Source organism: Neolamprologus brichardi, chromosome 14 (genome assembly GCF_056152115.1).
Source record: "Neolamprologus brichardi isolate AB-2024 chromosome 14, ASM5615211v1, whole genome shotgun sequence".
Classification (NCBI taxonomy): domain Eukaryota; kingdom Metazoa; phylum Chordata; class Actinopteri; order Cichliformes; family Cichlidae; genus Neolamprologus; species Neolamprologus brichardi.
This window is the reverse complement of record NC_142117.1, coordinates 12133341-12155801: the sequence shown is the minus strand read 5'-3', so window position 1 is coordinate 12155801 and position 22461 is coordinate 12133341. Positions and strand designations below refer to the sequence as shown.

General features: G+C 39.1%; 1 protein-coding gene across 2 annotated transcripts in view; it reads left to right on the top strand.

The window, feature by feature from the left end:
* The window catches only part of blmh (bleomycin hydrolase), a 28068-nt gene extending 8376 nt beyond the window's left edge, over nt 1–19692 (top strand). For both annotated transcript variants that reach the window (XM_035913441.2, XM_006803901.3), the window contains exons 8-13: nt 11397–11552; nt 11660–11818; nt 11910–11977; nt 12749–12866; nt 13151–13217; nt 19386–19692. In XM_035913441.2, coding sequence (XP_035769334.1) covers nt 11397–11552; nt 11660–11818; nt 11910–11977; nt 12749–12866; nt 13151–13217; nt 19386–19534 — 717 coding nt within the window. In that variant the 3' untranslated portion in view covers nt 19535–19692. The remainder of the gene's footprint in view (nt 1–11396; nt 11553–11659; nt 11819–11909; nt 11978–12748; nt 12867–13150; nt 13218–19385) is intronic.
* Nucleotides 19693–22461: the final 2769 nt, after the last annotated feature.

Here is a 22461-nt window from a genome sequence, read left to right as displayed (position 1 = left end):
TTCAATTTCTATATGAAGTTGTCAGCAACTTTTAATTTATTACAAAGCAATAGTTTCAGTTTGTGGCATCTAGTATGTAGGTATCAAAATTTCCCAAGTCCAATAAGAGAATTTGAGATTTTTAAATTCCAATGATAAATAATTGGTTTTATAGAAATGCATTTATAATATCCCAGCGCTATAGTTAAACATCAGTGCACGTTGCAGAGACATGCATTTGCAGACAAGGTAAAGGGAGAACACAATACTCTATGTCAGCGGTCCCCAACCCCTGGGCCTCGGACCGGTACCGGTCCATGAGTCGTTTGGTACCGGGCCGCGCGAGTTGAGGCTCAGGTGTGAAATGTATAGTTTTCAGGGTTTTTATTGGTTTTCAGCGTTATTTTGTTATCGTTTTTATCGTTAACTCGGTTTTCCTGGGTCTTTTCACGTTGTTATGAATAAATCTTCTTTTTTTCGGTACCGGTACTAGTTTTATTTTGTTGTATTTATCCGCAACACTTTAAAGGCTGATTCGTGAAAATATTGTCGGGCATAAACTGGTACGTGGCGCCAAAAAGGTTGGGGACCGCTGCTGTATGTATAAAAAAAAAAGAAAAAAAAAAGAGTAAACAAAAACAAATGCATTTCTGTTGGCTCCAGGCTCATATCACTGACAACATCTTGTTTATAAATTAAGGACAAGTTTCCTTTAAATAGAAGCAGACAAATGTTGGCATTTGTCTGCAGATGCATGATAACTTTTCTTTTTCTTACAGTGCTCATTCACATTTGACTTTTTGTAAAGGCAGTAAATGCATCTTGGGCCTTTTATTTTTATTATTTATTTTTTTTAACTTTCTCTAATGTGCAGAGAGTGTTATGACCTACATTTTGTGTTTGTGTCCATTCACCTGCACACTACCTCTCATGTAACAAAGTTGCTGATAGTGATCTTGTTTATGGAACAGTCCGACGTCTAATGCTGGACAGCGATGCTGGTTTACCTCAAAGAGACAATACAATAAAAGGTGTGCAAGCACATGTAAACAAACACATGCAACACGTCATGAGCATAACACGTGTATAAGGGGGACTACATGTGGTACACAGTGTGCTTGCGTGTGTGCTTTCTGAACACTGGGCAAGTTGCACTATGTAGGTGTGAAGCTTTATTCACGGCTCTTGTGTATGTGGGTGGGTCAATCGATCAATCAGTCAAGCTTCCGTTGAGACAATTGGGTCCGGTTAAGCAGCTTTTGTTGTCAGCTGTTAGGTCGTTTTGTGCTGCTGGCTGTTTGCTTGTTTAAACAGTCGCTCGGTGGATGCCCAGCCATCAACACAAAGACATGTACATCCACAAACACATGCTGTGCAAGAGTAAAGATGGAGGACTGGGTGGGAGGACAGAGGTTTGTCAGCATGTTTGTATGTACACCTGGAAGTGTTTTGCTTTGTGAAGCACCACACTCATTTCTTTTCATTTTATTTTTTTACAAAATGGAACCAAATTATTCTGATCGCAGTTCATAATGGGATGCTCCCAGCAAATGCAACAAGGGAATAAATGTTAAATGACTTTAAACTTTTATTCTGTGAATGGGGTTATACCATAGTTTCTGTATTTGATCACAAGTATTCTCCATGGTTTGCTGAGATGAGTAATGAGTTTTGCTTTCACCATCATAACAGACATTTGTTTGGATGGTTTACTTGAAGTGTTGAGGTGTCTTTTTATTTATTTATTGCTTATCAGACGAAATTGTATAATGATTCTTATATCTATCCATCCACGTGTCCAGTTGATTGATTAGTCACTTAAGATTTGTTACTTTTTCTTTCTTTTTTAATTTATAACTTTTAACGTCATTGGGTCAGCACATGGGTTAGCACTCGCAGAAAGAAGGTCCTGGGTTCATATCCACCACCTGGCTGAGGCCTTTCTGTATGTAGATATGAGGGCATGTTGTCCATGGGTTCTCTCAGAGTACTCTGGCTTGTCCTACAGTCCATTCACCATTAGCCCTGGGACAGATTGGCACCCTGTCAAGGGTCTACCCTGCCTCTGCCTCGTGACAGCTGGGATTGGCCTCACCCCCATGTTGCTGTAGCTTTAACAACATTCCTAAATAGTAACTGTGTAAATTAGGACCAAGATGTCAAACCTTCGATGACGGACATTTTACCAGAGGCTTTGCAGCCAGTTCACAATACCACCATCCAATGCCAATCGTGAGCCCAAGTTCATGCAGAACAGGCAGGCTTTAAGAAACCTGTGTTTAAGATTAAAAATTCACTGTTTATTTCATCTCGTTTAGAACCAAAACAGTGTTTGTGGACACAAGAACCCTGTGTACCTCCAGACTTCTGTCTGAAAACACAGTGTTACTGCTGCATGTTCATGTGCATTTGCATCCATGTGTGCACACGTGTTTCTCGGGATTAAAGTGCCATGCCAGTCCTACTTGGGTGCATGTGGAAGTGATGCTGTCCACCCGCCAAACGTGGCAGCTGCGATTGTGCCCTGGTCTTCATCACCAAGCCCCACACACAGTCCCGTGACAGAAACCCTGGGTCGCTGCTTCTGCTTCCACTTACTGTACCTGGGGTGTGCTTGATTTGAATGAATCTCTTTGCGTGTGAAGAATCAAGTCGTGTGTGTGTGTGTGTGTGTGTGTGTGTGTGTGTGTGTTAACACTGCTCAGGCACATTGACTCAAACCACATAACATTTATCTAAGAACCTTGGCAAAAGAGGCTTAACCCACTTCATAATGCACCTGCAGAAACGGCGTTCAAATCACCGCTGTGCGCTGACAGTTTGTCGTTATTGCTGCTAGGATTCCTGTGTCCATACAAGCGTTGTTGAGGCAGCCTTCTTCTTTCATGCTCTCTCAGATGTGCATCGGGGTTTCTCTTCTGTCACTTGTGTGGACAAGTAGACAGTACAAAGGCACAATCACTGGAAACTATACATGCACATGCAGCACTTCACACACATGAAACATACACAGATGGTATTCCTCACGCCACCACCGTACCCTTTCCATGCTCCATTGCGTCATGGAATCAGAAACACCATGTGCGGCTCTGCTCTTGGCTCTGAATACAGAGAGAGTGATTCTTAAGACAAGTCTAATTTACGAGACAGCCATCAACTCGCAGAGGAACCCTCTTACCACAGCTCACACGCCCTGCGCTGCAGGCTGTTGGCTCAGTTGATTTGTTGTTCGATGTGGGTGGGTTCCTACATATGTCTTTGTTACCGGCTGCAGTCGTTGCAGCCTCAGAATAGCCACTTTAGAGTTGTCCACCCACATTTCTTGAATTTTTTTTTTTCATGCACAATTGCAGGAATTTAACAATGCCCACATGTGTTGCATGTTTACAAAACATGGAAGTTTAATCAAAACCTCACTCATTTTTATCCAAACTGTTTGCATGGTGTCATTTGCTTACACTCACAAGTCCAGCTTCTAGACAATGGTTATAAATTTATCTCAGAGTAACAACGAGGTGCATGGTTTTCCTCAATTTGGCAAATTGTGCCAATCCAAGAACATTTTCAACCATCAAATGTATGTTTTAACCCTTTACTCCATAAAGATGACTTTTGATGCCCTCCTCTGTATTCTTAACGAAGAGTTTTGACACTTAGATGTAAATGTATATCCATAAACACATGGTTTCTATTCAATGACCATTAGAATGGGGATACGGATTAGCACCAGTAAAGCTGATCACCCTCACTAATAGGGATGGGTATCGTTTAGGTTTTATCCGATACCGGTGCCAAACCGGTACTTTTGAAACGGTGCCGGTGCTTAAACGGTGCTCAAACCGGTGCTTAAAGAATGGAGAACACAAAATTGGTCCAAAAACCTCTCATGTTCAGCTGCTTTTTTGTAAACAGATAACAATGTTAGCCTTTTCTGCAGCTATGGGGCATATATGGTATCACTCTTGGCTGGAAGCAGTGCTTAATCAATGGAAAAAAACACAAACTTTGTCCAAAAACCTCTCATGTTTAACTGTTTTCCACTTTTTCTTTGGTCATTTTAGCTTTTTTTGCCAGGGTGAAGGGAGTATCTGCCATCAAACAAGAAGACAGCCGCATGTAGCTATGATGATGTTTGCTAGTTCACCTTACATGCATTAATGTAATAACGTGGTTAGCCTACTCAATGTAAATTACACACGAACATTAAGCTACTCACGCAGAGAAGAACGGCTGCTGCTGCCATCATCATCCGTCATCATTTCTGCTACACTGGCAGGGCTAGGGGCCAGGACTCTCCTCTTCGGGTTTTTGGGGGATGTTTCAAACTCCAGGTCCGATAACAGGCACCACACCCGCAGTAGATGTGCACGGTGTGAGGTCTCGCAGCAAGCTATCAAATACGGCGCATTTCTCGGCTTTTAAAAAAACCGCTATGCGTCGTCAGGTGTTTCATCGGATTTGAGGTGTTACCTCCTTTGACAGTATCACAGTATCAGCTTAAAGCACTTGTTGCAGGCTGCTGAGTTTGCATATTTTGCTGTGAAGTACAGCCAGACTTTTGACCGCTTTGCCTTGGGCATTTTTAATCTGTAGCTCTGCTCTAAAAGAACGTACGTACCTGGACCCGCCTACTATCCTCTGAAACGTAAAATGATTGGCTAGAATCTAAAGTGTATCACAGCTCAGGAAAAAAAAAGCACCGAAATAAAGCACCGAAATGTGCGCTGCTTTTCAGTCTGGTTACTACCGTTTATGTCAGAACCGGTGCTATCATGGCACCCATCCCTACTCACTAATTTTTGATGCACACTCAGTCATTTTGTTTTGAAGGCAGGCCTGATATGACAGAAACCACTCAGTTTTTAAAGCAGAAACAAGGATTGCAGGTTAAATCTGTTGCTATAGCATGTTACAAATGTGGCAGTATTGATGGCTAAATGGTTTTTGTGCCAACTTTTGTGAATTATTCTTAAATTTCAATGATATTAAATGTGAAAATTGCTTTTTAATCACTTCTTTCAGCTTTTGTGTACGTTTTACTTGGCATCCTGAGTCGAGCCAACTCGGGCCAGTGTGTTCAACACTGGAGCGCAGATGCTATCAAGCATTAGCCAGGGTTAGCCCCAATAGCGTGCATTCAGCTCATTGTTTGTACCAAGACATGCAAACTCACTATGTCACAGAATGGAGACAGACCTGAGGTGGGTCTTCCGCTACAGACTGATGAGCTGAAAAGAAAGCCGCATGTTGACAAACTCCATCATAATCACTTACAACAGCTGGTTCCTGAAACCTGTTAACAGTTCAGATGTTTAGAATATTAAGATATGAATGACATGGCTGTTGAAGTTAGAATCTAAACACGGATTGAGCCCTGCAGATTTTTATGAACAACGCATGTTGGGTTTAGGAAAGAATCGAGGGGCTTTGGCTCGGATCATTGTAAACTGTCTCAAAATAGGAATTTACAAATCTTTAGACAGTTTAACTCACTGAAGTGGTTTCTGAGAGTCAAATTAGAAAAAGCTTGCAACTTGGAGTTGAGCAAATTAATTTCAAACCTACTCTGTGACATTATCAAATCAGACACATTACATTGAGATGTGAAAGAGAGAGCCCAATATTTTGCAAACTTGCTATTTTGTATCTCCCCCCACCTGTCCCTCTTTCCCCATCACTCATGCATGTCAGTCACTGAGGCAGCAGGTGTTTCTATATTGATCCTATTCTGATGTCATTGTCGCTGTTTATTCTCTTGACTAAGGTCTCCTCTCCTCACAGTCACTTTACTTACATTGCCAGGTCAGATGAGAATGTACAAGGCTGGTGTTAAGGGCGACACTTGCTGTATGTGTCAGGGCATCAGAAAGAAGAAAACTGTAAAGCAAGTGGAAATGTTTCAATTTGTCAGGAGAGATTAAATGCAGGAACTGGAGGAAAAGGGAGTAGAGCCCGACGGGTGTTTTTTAAGACCTAGCGAGTGGATGGACACCCTGGTGTGTCCTCCTGCTCACAGAGCAGTCTAAATAAAGTGGCTGAATTGGGAACAAAGTAGTTCGGAGGTGTGGGGAGCTTAAGCAGATGCTTTTGTTGACTCAGCGCAAGTGTGTATTTTTGTGTGCGTCTGTATTTTTGTGACTTTACGCATTTCTGTAACAAAGAGGGGATTGGTTTGTTTGTTTAAGACTGGCCTGAATTTATGCCTTTTTTCCACTATGTGAACATTTCTGGAGTGGGGCTCCTACATTCTACTTTATATAATGGGATATTTAAAATGTGTGTAAAGGTCAGGAAAGCGCTGCCACAGGAGCTAGGTTTCCTTTAGTCCTTTTGAATTTGAATGAATTTTTTTGAATTGAAATTTTTATTTCAGTCAACAACAACAACAGATTATAATTTTACATAAAAGTACTTAAACAGTAACCGAAAAAGGAATAGGCAGAAGCCTTATGGCTTATACTTATCCTATCCCTTACCCCCATAGAAATAATCAAATCCTTAACCAAGAAAATAAATAGCATTGATAAATAAGTTGTATAACAGTTTGAAAAGAAATCAATGATAAATCAAGAAATTAAATCAACACAAAAAAATTTTAACAAACCAAATTTCTATAACGTTGTATAATACTAATTTTTAAAATCTTCCTGAAGAATGACAAAGAAAAACACATCTTCAGTTCATCATTAAGTCCATTCGATAATTTCACTCCCAAAACTGACACACATCTATACTTAACATTGGTTCTCACTTTAGGCATTTCAAACTTATAAGACCCCCTCAAATCATATTTTCCATCTCTTAGTTGAAACATACTTAAAATACAAATTGGAACATTCTTTTTAATCACACGATATATCATTTCTAAAGTTTTAGAATATATAATGTCCATGAATTTTAACATAGATGATCCTACAAAAAACTGGTTGGTGGACTCCCTATATCCAACTTTATTTATTATTCTAATAGCTCTTTTTTTTGCAATTTAAATATTGAATCCAAATATGTTTTGTATGTGTTCCCCCAAATTTCTGCACAGTAGGTCATATAAGGCAAACAAAGGGAAGTATACAATAAATAAAGGCAGTTCTTATTCAAAAAATCTCTTGTTTTATAAAGAATAGAAATAGACTTGGATAATTTCCGTTTCACATGTTCTATGTGGGGCTTCCAGCAAAGTTTATCATCAATAATTACTCCTAAAATTTTTGTCTCATATACTCTTTCAATTTCAACATTATTTAAATTCAATTTTACTTTAATATTACTTTTACTACCTCCAAATAACATAAATTTTGTTTTACTTTCATTCAATGATAGTTTATTAAATACAAACCATCTATTTAACTTCATGAGTTCTGTTTCCACTGTTTTCAGTAATTTCTTTGTCTTTTCCAGAGCAAAATAAGTTTGTATCATCAGCAAACATCACATATTTTAAAGTATCACTGGCTGTACAAATATCATTTATATAAAGTAAAAATAACTTAGGTCCCAAAACAGATCCTTGCGGAACTCCACAAGTTACTTTTCTAAGTTTAGATTTCATGTTATTAATACTCAAATATTGGAACCTATTATTCAAGTAACTATTTAACCAAAATTGTACAACACCTCTTAAACCATACCTTTCACACTTCTGTAAAAGTAAAGAATAATCTATCGTATCAAAGGCTTTACGTAAATCAATAAACACACCTATTCCAAACTGTTTTTCATCCACAGCCGTTGCAATATTTTCAATAAATTCCATCACAGCTAGAGATGTTGAGCGATTTCTTCTGAACCCATACTGATGATCATTCAATAAATCATATTTATCAATAAAATAATCTAGTTTGTTTGCAAATAGTTTTTCAAGAATCTTTGAAAACTGAGGCAGTAAAGATACCGGTTTATAGTTTGACACAATCTGTTTATCACCAGTTTTATATAGTGGGATCACTTTGGCAATTTTCATTTTATCTGGAAAAATTCCAGTTTGAAATGATTTGTTACAAATATATGTTAACGGTTGAAGGACACTATGAAGAACTTCTTTAATTAGCGACATGTCAAGGTCGTCACAATCCATGGATTTTTTTACTCTTGAATTTACTCACCACTTCTACAATGTCACTCTCACAGACTCCACCAAGAAACATTGAGCTACATTTAGAAGAAGTAGAATCTACTTCATCATTTCCTCCTGGTACAGAAATCTCTTTTGCCAAGTTGGGACCTACATTAACAAAGTAATCATTAAATTCATTAACTATGCTCTCAGTATTCTCAATCACTACATTACCTCTTGTTACAATACGTGTTGGAGAACATATATTATGTTGATTTTTTATTATCCTATTTAATACACTCCAGGTAGCCTTAATATTACTTTTATGTTTTTGAAGCAGCTGTTCATAATATCTTTTCTTTTCATATCGCATAATAGATGTTAATTTATTTCGATATTTCTTATATTTGTCTTCATTTTCCTTTGTTCTGTGTGTCAAAAAAATCCTGTATAACCTATTTTTCTTTTTACAGGTTCTTTCCAGACCTTGTGTAAACCATGGTTTTTTTCTTTTTATAATTTTCAGAAAACTTTTTAATTGGACAATGGCGGTCATAGATTGACAAAAATATATCCAAAAACTCATTGTATGCATCATTAGTGTCTTCCACATAAACTTTTTGCCAGTCATAATTTTCTAAGTCTGTTTTAAAAGCCGCAATTTGTTCTGGTGTTTTTATTCTACCACTGTAATCAATTTGCTTTTCCTCTTGAAAATGAAGTTGATTGTTCATTTCAAACACTGAAAAGACAGGCAAGTGATCACTTACATCTGTGACTAACAGTCCACTATGTATCTTGCCGTCTATCTTATTGACAAAAATGTTGTCGATCAAAGTGGCACTATCCATCATTATTCTGCTCGGCTTTAGAATCAACGGATGGAATCCAAAACTAAACATTGTATCAATAAATTCTGAAGTCTTATTATGGTCGTTTGCCTTCAATAGATCAATGTTAAAATCACCACAAAAAAAAAAGTCACCTTCTCCTTGTGTTTTTCTAATATTACAGAAATTTCTTTAGTAAACTGATCTATACAGGATGCAGGTGTACGATAAATGCAGCTAACTAATATGTTTTTTGACCTTTCAACCTGAATTTCAATGGTTAAACATTCCATCAAGTTATCAATCACAGCAGTCATATTGTTAACAACTTTACATTTAAGATATGAAAAAACAAACATAGCAACACCTCCTCCTCTTCTATTCTTCCTATTTTGCCAAAACATTTCATAGCCCTCTAGTCCATCTTGCAATTCTTTGTCGTCATTCAACCATGTTTCTGAAATTGCTACCACTGCAAACTTATTTTGGAATTGATCAAGATACGCTTTGATTTTAGAAAAATTACTGTAAAGACTCCGACTGTAAAGTGGATTAATGAAAAACCTTTTATCTTGGGATCCAACTCTTCCCCGTTATAATATTCACATGTCATAACAACATTCTGATAGAGGTGGATATCTGGATCAATACTATTGTCCAACTCATAAAATTTATAATCATGAGATCCAAAATATTCTATTTTTTGCCTTTTTTTTTTGTTCACACATTCACATGCATAGTTATTTTTCTCACACTTATCAGATATTGTTCGTATCACAGTCAGCAACACAATTCTTTTCTACACTGAACTCTATTTCTTTTGTTTAAATCCCTCAAGATCTGCAATGTCTCTGACAACAATTACTTTAGCTTGTTCTGGTGTCCCATTAAGTCTTAGGAATACCTTACAGTTCCTGGTCCAGGTATCTTGGATGTGCCTTTCCTTCTTCAATAGTCTTGCCTGTCGTGCAATTTCAGCACTTCTCTTGGTGATATGCTCATTCACATATACGCCGGTTCCCTTTAACTTCTTTCCCATCTTTAACAGTTCAACTTTACATTTCCTGTTCACAAATCGTAGTATGATAGTTGGCATATTGGTATGTTTTTGTGGAATAGTATGACATGCAGCTATGTTTTTGCTATCCAAAAGAATGTCTTTGTCTTTGAAAAACTGAATAACTTGCTGCTCAAGCAAATCCTTTTCAGCTTGTGGTGCATCTTCCCCCTCCTTGTCACCTGCTGTACTCCGTGCATAGGTGTAGTGATTTGTCTTCAGTCCAGAAATAATCACATCTTCCATTCTTGTATACTGCTCCAAATCTTCAACTCTTTTTTTCCAGCTCTTCAATCTTCTTGTCTTTTTCCTTAATCACAATCTTCAGTTGTCTTACTTCTTCAATTAAGTCCAGTAGTCCTGCTTGCTGTTTCACCACCTTACTCAATTCCTCTGACATGAAGTTAAGACACTTCTTAACTTCTTCAATATGTTCTGTTAGCCTCTTAGTTGTCATGTTTCTTGATCACCAATTTAAATTCTTAAAAGACAAAAATGAATTCCAGGCTCCAGGTAATCCAATAAGCCAGGTGTTACTTGTAGAGCACATGTGATGAAAAAAGGGACCCTAAACTTCAAAGTTTGTGGAAATACTCACACAAAATGAAGCAGAACTTCTTTGGTTAAGACTTGTATCTTCACAATCTTTTGGATGTTAAGTTCGTGATGTTTGTTGGATTGCTAAGAGTAACAAACACAGTTTTCCCAATCAGCAGCCATCTTGGTTTCACCATGTGAATCATGGTGAAATCACTCTTTTCTACATTACTGAGTAGAAATGAGTGTGTGCAAACAGGCTGTAACTATTGCAGGCTGTAACTTTAACACACACACTGAAGCGGTACATTGCCAAGGCAATGTGTCACTGTCTAGTGGCCCTCTTTTTATCTACGGTGAATAATGGTCTCAATACAATGATTAATTTCTCAGTCCCTTATTAATTGTATTTCATAGGAAAAGTATGTGCTCAGTCTTGGGAAAAGAACACAGGATGGGAGTCTTGAAAACCTTAAGGGGGAAATTCCACAGATGGCTATATCAGGGGTTAGGAGGGCCAGATTGACAGACGGCCCAGTCCAAACAACCTGATTTAGCCCACAAGAACTCACTCTGAACTTCTGCACTGAAGGAAGACGCACATGGCGGAAGGGCAAAGGGGTGTGTGCTGCAAATGGAAAAGAATGGAAGTGCAGCAGTGGGAAAATGCAGGAATAATTGGAAGAGGTCTTGGTACTCATCAAGGGTATGCAGGGATGGACAGCAGATGTTTGCAAATTAGGAATATTGAATATACAGGCTCAAGTGAAAGCGGTGGCTCCCTCTGTCTCTGTAGTTGAGGTGAATTGGTAGGAATCTCTGCTTGCCTTATTAAAATGTAGAGTTTGCTGAAATGTGCCATGTTTGCTTTAAACTGCCTACAAATGCTAAATAGACTTTAAAGCCAAACCTTTATCTAAACTGTCTTTGTGCTGTGCAGGTTTTCCGAGTGGCCAGTGTTTGTCTAGGCAGCCCTCCTGAGACCATCTGTTGGGAGTACAGGGACAAGGATAAGAACTTCAATCGCATGGGACCGCTCACTCCTCAGGAGTTCTACAGGAAGCATGTGAAACCCCTATACAACATTCAGGACAAAGTAAGTGACCCCCCTTGGACACCACAGATGGAGAGCCTGTAGGTTTCTGTGGTCTGTGTGTAGCTGTAGAAACTCTGATCTTGTGTGGTTATTTCCTCTATCCCCAGGTCTGCCTTGTAAATGACCCTCGACCCCAGAATCCTTATGGAAAGCTGTACAGTGTCGAGTTCTTGGGTAACATGGTTGGTGGTCGCAGCACTCTGTACAACAACCAGCCCATCCAGCTACTGAAAAAAGCTGCAGCTGAGTCCATAAAGGATGGAGAGGTACGTTGGCACAAGTGGGCACAACTCCAGGCGCAGATGTGTGCACAACTGTGATTATTGTTTTGGGATTTTTTCTTTCCACCCATCTTAGGCTGTGTGGTTCGGTTGTGACGTTGGGAAACATTTCCACAGCAAGCTGGGCATTAATGACATGAATGTGTGAGTATAACTGAAGGATGTCCAGTGTACAGTATATGAACAAATCTCCAACAAGTGTTGAAGTAGTGATTTATCTTAAGATAAACTTTGGCATACCAAACAAAGAAACTGGATTTTTCTCCCTTCTCTTACACTTAAAGGATTAGAGGAACAGCGGGAGTGTCTACAGCAAACAAAATCTGTTTTGTTCACTTGACTGTGGTAAAGGTGTCTTTAAAAAGCCTTAACAACAAAGGGAACATTTTTATCTGTGCCACATCTTCATTTGACCGGACCAGACAACATCTGCCTTTTTGAGGTGTCCGTCTCCCCACGTAGGAAAAGTGCCCATCTTTGCCCTTCAGGTGCAGCAGCATCTGTGTCTGAGTTGTTGGCGCCAGGCTTAAATTTGCCCGCTGAACCAAGCCAGCATGGTGCCGAATGTCTGGTTTCATCTGCGCTGAAGCTCATCTTTCACACAGATCTCTTCTTGTAACAGTACATTATAACTGGAATGAGGCTGAGGCTTAATGTGGCCTCATTTCTAGACAGACATGCTCAAAGTGGAAATGAAACAGCGGGCTGCCTTTTTAGCTGCAAAATCCCAGCTTATGAAGGCAGCGTGGTTTTTTTTTTTTTTTTAATGGTCATTACATCTCTTCCCTCTGTTCCTGTCAGAAACAGATTTTATTATTGTTAAAACATGACAAATCACAAATGCATTAAACCATTTCTTGTCATAAGTGTGTAGAGGAGCTGGAGTTATCACATGATTTTGTGCATTTCATACAGGTTCAACCATGAGCTTGTGTTTGGGGTTTCAGTGAAGAACCTTTCAAAGGCAGAGAGACTGATATATGGCGACTCTCTCATGACCCATGCAATGATTCTCACCGCTGTCACAGACAAGGTACGCTCACACAATCATGCAGTACAGGTATGTGACTGTTTGGTACACTCGTGTATACATGCAGTACTTATACAAACTGTCCAGCGAGAACACACACACTCAGAATTTCCCAAGGTTTATTGTATGAAAGTCTTGCCGTGTGTTTACACTGCTTTAATCCGCTGCAGTTTTTTTTGTAGTGCTGTCAATTCCCCCCTTTAAGTAACCCCAGCTGTCAGGACGCTTTCTTTCCTCTTGTCTCACTGTTATCTCCCATTGTCTCTTGTTCTCCTTCTGTCTCTCAGGATGGAAAAGAAGGCTATGAAAAGTGGAGGGTGGAAAACTCCTGGGGTGACGACCGTGGCAACAAAGGTAACACAAAACCCTGTTGCTGCAGAGCAGAAGCCTGATTTCTTTGATGTGACGCTGATTGTCAGCTGTCAGCCTCTGGTCGGGTGATTAAACTGTCATCTTCCTGTTTGTGTTCCTTAAATTAAAAACAGGGTCTTGAACTTGTAATTGGTTATGTTCCTCTTCACCACAACAGAAACGCAGAAGGCCTTTATTTAAAAAAATTAAAATAATAAGAGTTATGAAATTTAATTTAATTTAATGTTTATTCAAAATAGGAATTTCTGCTATTGGCTTCTGTCTCATAATTTTGTGCAAATATCTGCACTTCTGCAGGGCAGGTTATAGCAGAGGAAATAAGGAATGTTGGATAAAGCAACACAGCTCACAGGCAACAGTTTAATCTTTCTTCCTGGACTCGAGTCAGGAATGTCAGGCCCTTTGTTGGTCAGCACTGAATATTTAGGGGCCAAACTATCAGCTAAAGCTAGCTTGACTGTATGCGTGCCTCTCAGGCACAGATATCAAAAATAGTAATTTCCCAAACATAGGAAATCTCATTATTGTCTCAGTATCTGCTAATATTAAGTAACGCATATAAAACAGAATTTGACTCGCCAAATGTGGAGAACAGTCTCCTTGGACAGACTTACTATACTCAAACATCCAGCAGGCTGACTTATCTGTCAGATAATTTTTTTTACATAAATCTCCAAAAGCCAGCAATACCAGAAACATGTTTGAGAGGTCCAGTTCATTAATTTCACTAATAATCGGGCCTTTTACATTTGTGTCTGTGGAAACTGACTCAACTGGCTATTTGAGGTACTGCATGCATGAGAGTTGAAGTTTGACTGAAAAACTAGAGTGATGTATGACACAGTGTTTTTAAGTTAAGATGGCTTTAATGTATTTTAATATACAGTGCCATGTATAACTAATGTCCATTAGTTTTAGGGGGGCTGTGACCTATCCCAGTTGTCGTAGGGTGAGAGGCAGGGTACACCCTGGACAGGTTGCCAGTCTGTTGCAGGGATACCAGATAGACACAGACTACGTCCACAGTAGCCAGGACAGATTTGAAAACGGCCCACATCCACACTAGCATTTTCACTTGTTTTCACAGAGTTGTGTGTCCACATTGAAACGGCCGAAAACACTTACGTACCAGTATTGCGCATGCGTGAAACGCAAGAAGATTCGACCTGCCTCATTTCTGTCTGCTTTTTATTTACTTTCCGGCTCGTTGAAACGTCGCGGCAAAAGGTCGAGGAAACGCACCGAGTTTTTTAAATGGACTAACAATGAGGTGGCGTTGTTGCTGCGAGTAACACAAAAGTACAAAGTTGCAAAAGCGAAGGAGAATTAAATAATTTGAAGAAAAGCTATCTGGAGCATCTACAAGCTGATATTAATCTTTAATAGGGCTGTCAAAATTGAGAGCAAACAAAACAACTGCTTTATAATGCCCTCCCCTATCTTTGTTTAATTGGTCACATGACTGCATCACATGACTAAAATGCGTTAGAAAGCCTCCGTGGGCCAATTTAGTTACCAGTTAACATAACGCCACTAGTGCATGTCTTTGGACTGTGTGAGGAAGCCAGATTGCCCATGCAAAACATGGGGAGAACATGCAAACTCCACACAGAAAGAGCCTAGCCTAGTGGTGGAATTGAACTCAGGACTTTCTTGCCGTGAGGCAACAGTGCTAACTACCGTGCCACCTGCCTTAAATTATCCTATCAGTGTGAATTGAATACAGGCCCAACAGTTAGGCATCCAATTGGAAATGGGATGAAATATCCATACCAGCACATGTGATTATAAAGCACATTTTAATGTGCTTTATAAAGTTATTAGAGCTAAAGGTAAATGTTAAAAATAGAGAGACGCATAGCAGAAGCTAAGGTCTAAAATGTTTCAAAGTGTGTTTTGGTCCTCAGCTGTTGACATGGAGACCTTTTGATTGTCTAACACACCAGAAGCGTACAAAGAATTTCAACTTTTGAACCACGGTTTATTTTTTAGTGGTCTAGTTGTTTTTTGTTTTATTTTTAAACCACATATTAGATTTAATTTTGATAACCTGAGTCAGTCTTGGTCAAAGTACCAATAAAGCATTTTGAGGCATCATGGAAAACTGTAGGGTGTCTGTCATTAAGTAGGTTTGGCTTCCTTTATGCAACAGCCCTCCCAACACAACAGGTCCTCCACACCACTGCCCCAGATGACTGTTGCTATGCCCACTATTTTATTTATTTATTTTCCTAATCGTCCTCTGATCTTCTCTGCCTTACCGCCCTGTTACTGAGCTTAGGCTTCCACTCCAAATGATGGGAGAGTATTTAAGGTCAGTGGTGGATCGTCTCATGACACACACACACACACAGACATACAGTACAAGATGTACACATAACGAGACGCACACTTACTCTCAATATTTGCTTGAACCCACAAACCTTAGTGACTGTTGAGAAAACATGTGAAAACCCCTCAGTCAAATGAAGTGTTTTTCATGCATATCTTATTCCATAAACACCAGCAGATGGGGGAAGGCCAGGGCCCCCAGCCCCTCCACAGCCAAATTAATAAAGTTTTTCTTTTGAGAAGAAAAGTCTGAGAAGTGGAGTTCACTGGGGAATCTGGAGGCTATGTTTGTTTGACAAAAGCTGAGGGGAGAAAAGAAGGGAAGTAGATGTGGAGGCAATTAGGGGAAAATGACAAAGAACTGAAGAAATTAAAGAATAGTGAACAAAAGAAGGAAGCCAAGAAAGAAAGTGCTCGTAAGATTTATAAGACTTGATGTCTCCCTTTAGTCTTTTAATATTTCTTCTAACCATAAAAGGATCTCTCAGGAGAGTTTTAACTTTCCGTTTCCTCCATCTTTAATCCTTCAAACAGACATTGTTATGACTCTGCTCACTTTACAACTCGAACTTTTTACACCATTTAAGAGTAATATTTTGCCTCAATCGCTGAGAGTTTAATATGGGTTTAAGGATTCTGTAGATTTGTTATTTTCACGCAAACGGTTATCTGCTCTTTAGTCCTGTAAAGGAAACTAACATTTTAAATTTATAAAACTGCTTTTTACACTATGAAAGAGCCCAAGTGTTTAAATAAATAAACAAATAAATATAATTTTAATATCCATTGATCCATTTATTCTTTTCCACTTGATCATTAATTTATGCTGCAAAACTACAGAAGCGGAAATGACCTTGTTGAGTCTACACAAGTGGCCGACTCCACTGCACACATTTATACTTGTGCACTGCTCTGCAATTTCACCACCAATGTTTCTGTCTTTTGAGTTGACCCATAGAAAGATGCATTTTAAGAAATGACAGTACTGAATGGTCGGTCGTTGCAGGCTGTGCCGTCGTGGCTTCTATGGCTACAAGTAATATGGGTACAGCTGCAGTGTGATTACTCAGGTGGTGAACTTGTGATGGTCAGAAAGTCGAGTGTAGACGGCTGTACTTTTGTGACCCTCAAGTAGGTTTTACTACAGCAGCTATTTTAAGTGTTGTAAATGTCATTGGCAGACGTTCACATCATTATTAATCTAATAATTAACAAGTGTTTACCCACTGTGTCAGGTTAAAAAGTTGTAAATGTTCAAAAATGTGGCAGCTAGCAGGACAAAATGCAGCATTAGTCATGCTGATAAGGAAAACAGCTAGCTGTTTTGTTTGTTTTTTTAAAAAAAACCAAAAAACCATGAAATGAAAGCGAATACACGTGTATATAGTGTTAGTCATGCTTTTAGGTATTTTGCAGTTTATTTCAGTAGTTAGATTTTGCAAAACGGGATAAAAATGGCTATTTTCAAATGTCTAAATTATTGTCACATCACCTTTTCTTTTTTGCAATATGGATTAAAATCACAGATCCTCTGGGCCAGATTGCGTCCTTTGTTCAGAATAGCTGAATAGGTGGCTCGCTTACACTATACCCATCTGGTCTGAGACAGGACACTCAGCCTATCCCAAAAAACAAATAACACCCAACATTCACACACACACTATGCCACCCAACACGCGGGTTCCAGGAAGCTCACATCAATACACACATGGTTACTGCAGTGAGAACCAGGCAGTATGCCATGTGAGATTTGCGTACTTGGAAGAACACGGATACACAGCACACACGCCACCCCGATACATTGTTTTGAACTGTGCACGTTCTTGCGGTTACCCTGACGTCTTTGATAAGTCAACTTGACAGTTGGAGGGATGCTCAATTCCGAACACACGAGAAAGGGTGGGGGGGGGGAAGGAAAAAAGGAAGAGCTGGAGCAAAAAGGTGGTATGAGGAAGGGGGGGGGGGAAGAAAAGTAAATGAACTTGGAGTTCAGTGTTTCCAGTTCTAATCCAGCTTCCCATATGGGCCAGTTCAGCGCTAGGTCTGAGCTGCTCTGGTTTCACCAAGCTTCTAGCCTCTTTTATTTATGCGGAAGACGCATACAGACATCTTTGATTTTAATTAATCGTTTCAGTATGGGGCTAGATTCTCATCCAGAAAGTGATCAGGTTATTCCAGCATCCTTTCAGTGTAAGCTCAAGGTAAACTCACAGGAATCTGAACTCATTCATGTTGACCTTGTACGGCTGCACACAGGGACACAGGGAGAGGGAAGCAGACATTGTTTGGTTTTTATCAGGGTGTGCATGCAGAGCTGATAGCTAAAGTGCAGAATGCATGCCGTACTGAAGGGTGGGATAGTGTGAACTATAACGGGCGGGGGTCCTTCGTGTCTGCAAAAAGCTCTTTTGCCTGTTGAACAATAGTTTAAAACTAAAGAGCACTTAGCAGGATTTCAAACATGCATGCATCAACAAAGTGTGCTGGACCATTCTGTTGAATTCTTCTTCCTCTCTACTCCTCCCCTTGCAATGAAAGAAGCATAACCGCATTATCGCTAGATTAATAAAATAAGCTTTGTATGAGTCTGAGTAGCGCTGTCTACCTGTGAGAATTATTTGGAAATAAGTGTACCCCCCAAAAAAGCTAGTATTTGAAGAGTTTTACAGCAGCTACTAAAACATTTGGTGTGTTCCCATATTCATAAAAATCTTTTTTTTTTTTTAAAGTCTATATCAGATTGTGATATTGGCACAAGAGATGTTGATAAATAATACTAACTGGCCTCATTTCCTGAGTTCTGCTAAACAATTTCCATTATCATGTAAGTTTTCCATTTCAATGAGAGAGTAGGCTTCTTATCCAGCTCGGTCTGGGTGTAGCTGCTGCTGCTATTGACAGATGTTGGGAGCTGGATGAACGTGCCATTGTAAAGCTTTCTGATGTGTTCAGCCGTCGCCTTTGGTGCTAAACACAAGAGCTGAAGGAACAGTCTACCACGCACGAGTTGGCCTATTATTTTTATGATATTCCTTTATGGAAAAACCCCCAACATTTTTCATTGTTTGTGTTTTGGCCAAATTCTTCATTTTCTATTAAATAGATATACTGAAAGATAAATGGTTCAACATGGGACTGGACTCAGAAGGACTGAAGATTCTGGACGACAAAATTGTTAATTTAACTGTGGAAATGATCTCATCATCAAATGTATAAGAGACGATAGGCAATAATGGGAAGCAGTTGTACATCTTTGTTTTGTTTTTTACAGCATAAAAATCTAGATTTCAAAGAAAACTGATTCTAAAGAATTGCATAGCATCTTAATAACAATGACCAAAATCGATAGGCCTCACTTCTATATTTAAAAACCTAGACGGGATTCATGCCAGTGATCAAAATCAGTCCTAAGATGTGTTTTCATGCTTGTGTTGAGATATTTTGGTTTTCTAAAATACATTACGTGTGTGGGTTTTTGTTTGTTTGTTGCTTTTCAGACACCTGTTTCTACCACAAAATGTGCAAACCTTCTAGTGAATTTCAAACCTGAAGTTTGGGTGCTGTGACTCTCGTTGTCTGGTTTCACAGACAATTTTGCCATTTTAAACAGTTAAAACCTTTTTCTATGTAAAAATTGTTTAGGTCTAGGGTTTAACTTTACCTATCATATTTATCTAATTCTTGACCAGAACCTGACTGAGATTTGTTCCTTGTTTTGGTAATTTATTGAAAAGAGTGAGTCTTCTGCTGAGTACTTGAATCACAAGGAGAATCCAAGCAGCTGACCTGATGTCTTCTTGTCTCCCTCTGTCTCTGTAGGTTACCTGATAATGACGGATGACTGGTTCTCTGAGTATGTTTACGAGGTGGTGGTAGACAAGAGGTTCCTGACCGGTGATGTCCTGGAAGTGATGCAACAGGATCCCATCGTACTTCCGGCCTGGGACCCGATGGGATCCCTGGCATAGCTAGAGAAATCTAGGTTTTAGCCCCACCCTCTGGTCAATTTGACTCCGCCCTATTCCTCGGCTGCTTTTACCTCTCCAACATTTCCCCAACACCTCCTTCTAAAACGGCCTGTACTTCTAGAAAAAATAATAAAGATTTTGTTTTCTTTTTTACCAGACTGCCTTTGTCTTTTGTGTATTTTTCTTTCTTTCTCAGACTGCTGGAGGTTTATTCTGTTGCTTACACACTGCATGTATCTGCAATCTCAGCTCTGGACTTAATTAGTTGATTAGCTGCTGACAAATATTGTACAAGGCCGTTAAGTTGTTTGAATATTTTTAATTGAAGTTTATGTATTCCACTTTTGTGTGCATGTGTTTCACCAGGACAAAACAGCAGTTCGTAGTTAAGTGCTGGAAGTAACACACTAGTAACGCAATCATATCATAACCTCCCGTCCCTGCAATCAGCACAGTGTAAACCAGCCCCTGAATAGCAAACAGCAGTCCAGATTTTTTTTGGACAGCGACTCAGTTTTCAGATGCAGTTGAAGTTTGAGAGACTGAACAAAAATGTTGTATTAACCCTTTGAGAAGTACAGCCAACCTGATGTGAAATTCCCTTTTTTTTTTTTTTTTTTTTTTTTTTTTTCCTTTTTTTCCCCTTTTTTTAAGGGACAGAGAATTAACTGATAACCAAAAATGTTAATTTGTAACACTTGGAAAATCCTTTGCTGGAAGAAAAACCCACGGACATACCAAAAGAGCAGGTGTCCTCCTTTGCCATGCTTCACCAGGGCTTTGCTGCAGCCATCTGTAGAGGTGGGTAGATCAATGTCAACACCGGTATTGGTATTGGATCAATACAAGCAGGACAGACAATAGGAACCATGCTTTGTTTCTAAGTTCAGTATGTAGCCCACTGAATTGTGTTAAATAAATTAATTGTAGGAATGAAGAAACGTACCTCCAAACATGCACTGTGAAAAATGTCTGAAATGTTTTGTATTGACTGTCACGTCTATTTTTGTTTTATAGCCTATAGCACATTTAAACAAAGAAGTCAACACAAAGTGCTTTAGAGGTGCATTTACATTCCAGGTCTCCAAAAAACCCAGTTCAAAAAATGCAATTAAATTTGAAAGCTGCATTTTGTTGTGTTAACTAATTATTCTGGAAAATAAAAATCCCAGTTATCTAGGAGTCATTAAAACGTGCACAATATCTACATTGATGATTAGTCATCTCATAAATCATGAGACGCCGTCCTCTCCCAAATAACCTGTTTTTATAAGTTAATAGCATCTGTGTCTGGCCCTGTGTTTACTTGCCAGCTGAATGATAGGAAGATTTGCAGTATCGCACATCACAAGCTGTCTGCAGTTTGGGGTTTTTTGTTGGGGATTTTCTCCTTTTTTTGTTTTGCACAAAAAGCACTTTTGCTGATCTTTAGCCGCCTCCTTTCTTTTTTTCTTTTTTTTTCTCTCCGCCAAGCCGGTGCTGGTTGAGCTTAGTTCCATGTGTCAAAACAGTGCTGTTCCACAGCTTTTCTGCAGGTTTGTTTCCTTTTGTTGCAATGCCTGTTGTGCCCTTTTTCTTCTTGAGGCTGATAGTTGATTTGCACTTTGTGCTGAACCATCTGTACCTGCTCTCATAAAATCTACCGTTTATGGCCAAACCTCCTTATTTGTTTATACATATATATCCAATTCACCAGTGTAGTTTATCCTTTAAAAAATGGTGGATTTGTTCCTGCTATCTTGTTTTGCTTTTTACAGCCTAAGGGTGGTGTGTTTCACTTCCACGTTGACCACATGTTGTGGGTTTACAGAATCGGCTTTTAAATGCCACACTGGAAATCAACTCTAGACTTTGTACTACATTTAATTTAATAAGAAATGACAAAAGAATAGCCAGTCCCAGTCCAAAAAATAGCTTTTGAGTTGATTGTCTGACTGCCTTTGGTCCCTTTAAAGGAGACTGAAATATATTAAAGAGCTGTCCTTTCAAAAACTTACCTTCAATTTTACATGAGTAGCTTCAAACTGAAGCTCAGTGACTTAGTTACATAAAGAGCATAAATACAAACTTGAGTATGTGGTAGTTAACAGCTGAAACAACCAAAAATGTCTACATCCGAATAAATATGGACCCAGCTGTGACTGTGAATGTGTAATAATGATTTCCTATCATACCTTCTGTCTGTATCCACCCTGACTGCATATACATGTAAAAAAGCTAAGCTAGCAAAATCTATACTTATTCCCACACAGGATACTTAGGTCAAAGATCCACATAAAAATCCAGCCACTTCCTCTGCGCTCTCTGCTCTTCCTGCTTTAAAACACTCCTGTCAAGGTAAGGAGGACCTCTGACCTCCCAGCAGTTGGTGTGTCACAGGAGTTACTACTTGTCGTCCTCAGCAGTGTGGCTAAAGCTAAAAAACAAAACATCAATACCCTCCTGGTTCCTGAAAGACTCTTTTGGGTGTTTTTGAAAGAGAAGATTCTGAAATGAATTTCATTATGCAAAGCAGTTTTTGTTAACATCTGCATCATACTGTTAGCATGATGGTTATCCTCATCCAAGCAGAAAACTGAATTCAGAGTGGACTTCCTGAAGGCGATGTAGTAAAACAAATGTGTAATTTACACTGATTTGAGTCACCGTTTAAGTGGCACTGTAGAAAAACATCAGGCTCTTAGGAGCTTTATACACTTTGTGAGGAGAAGGGAAGATCTATAGCAACCCAAACCTTACTGAATATCGGGCTCCTCAAATCAGAGCTTCAAAATAACATTTAACATGTTTTTCTTGTTTTGTTTTTTTATAAGATACCAAACACTTTCTATGATCCAGAATGTATATTTACTTGTATTTAGTTCTTGAAGTTCCAATGCAGAGGCATGCTGGATATTACTCTATATCTGCAGTTCTCAGACACTGGG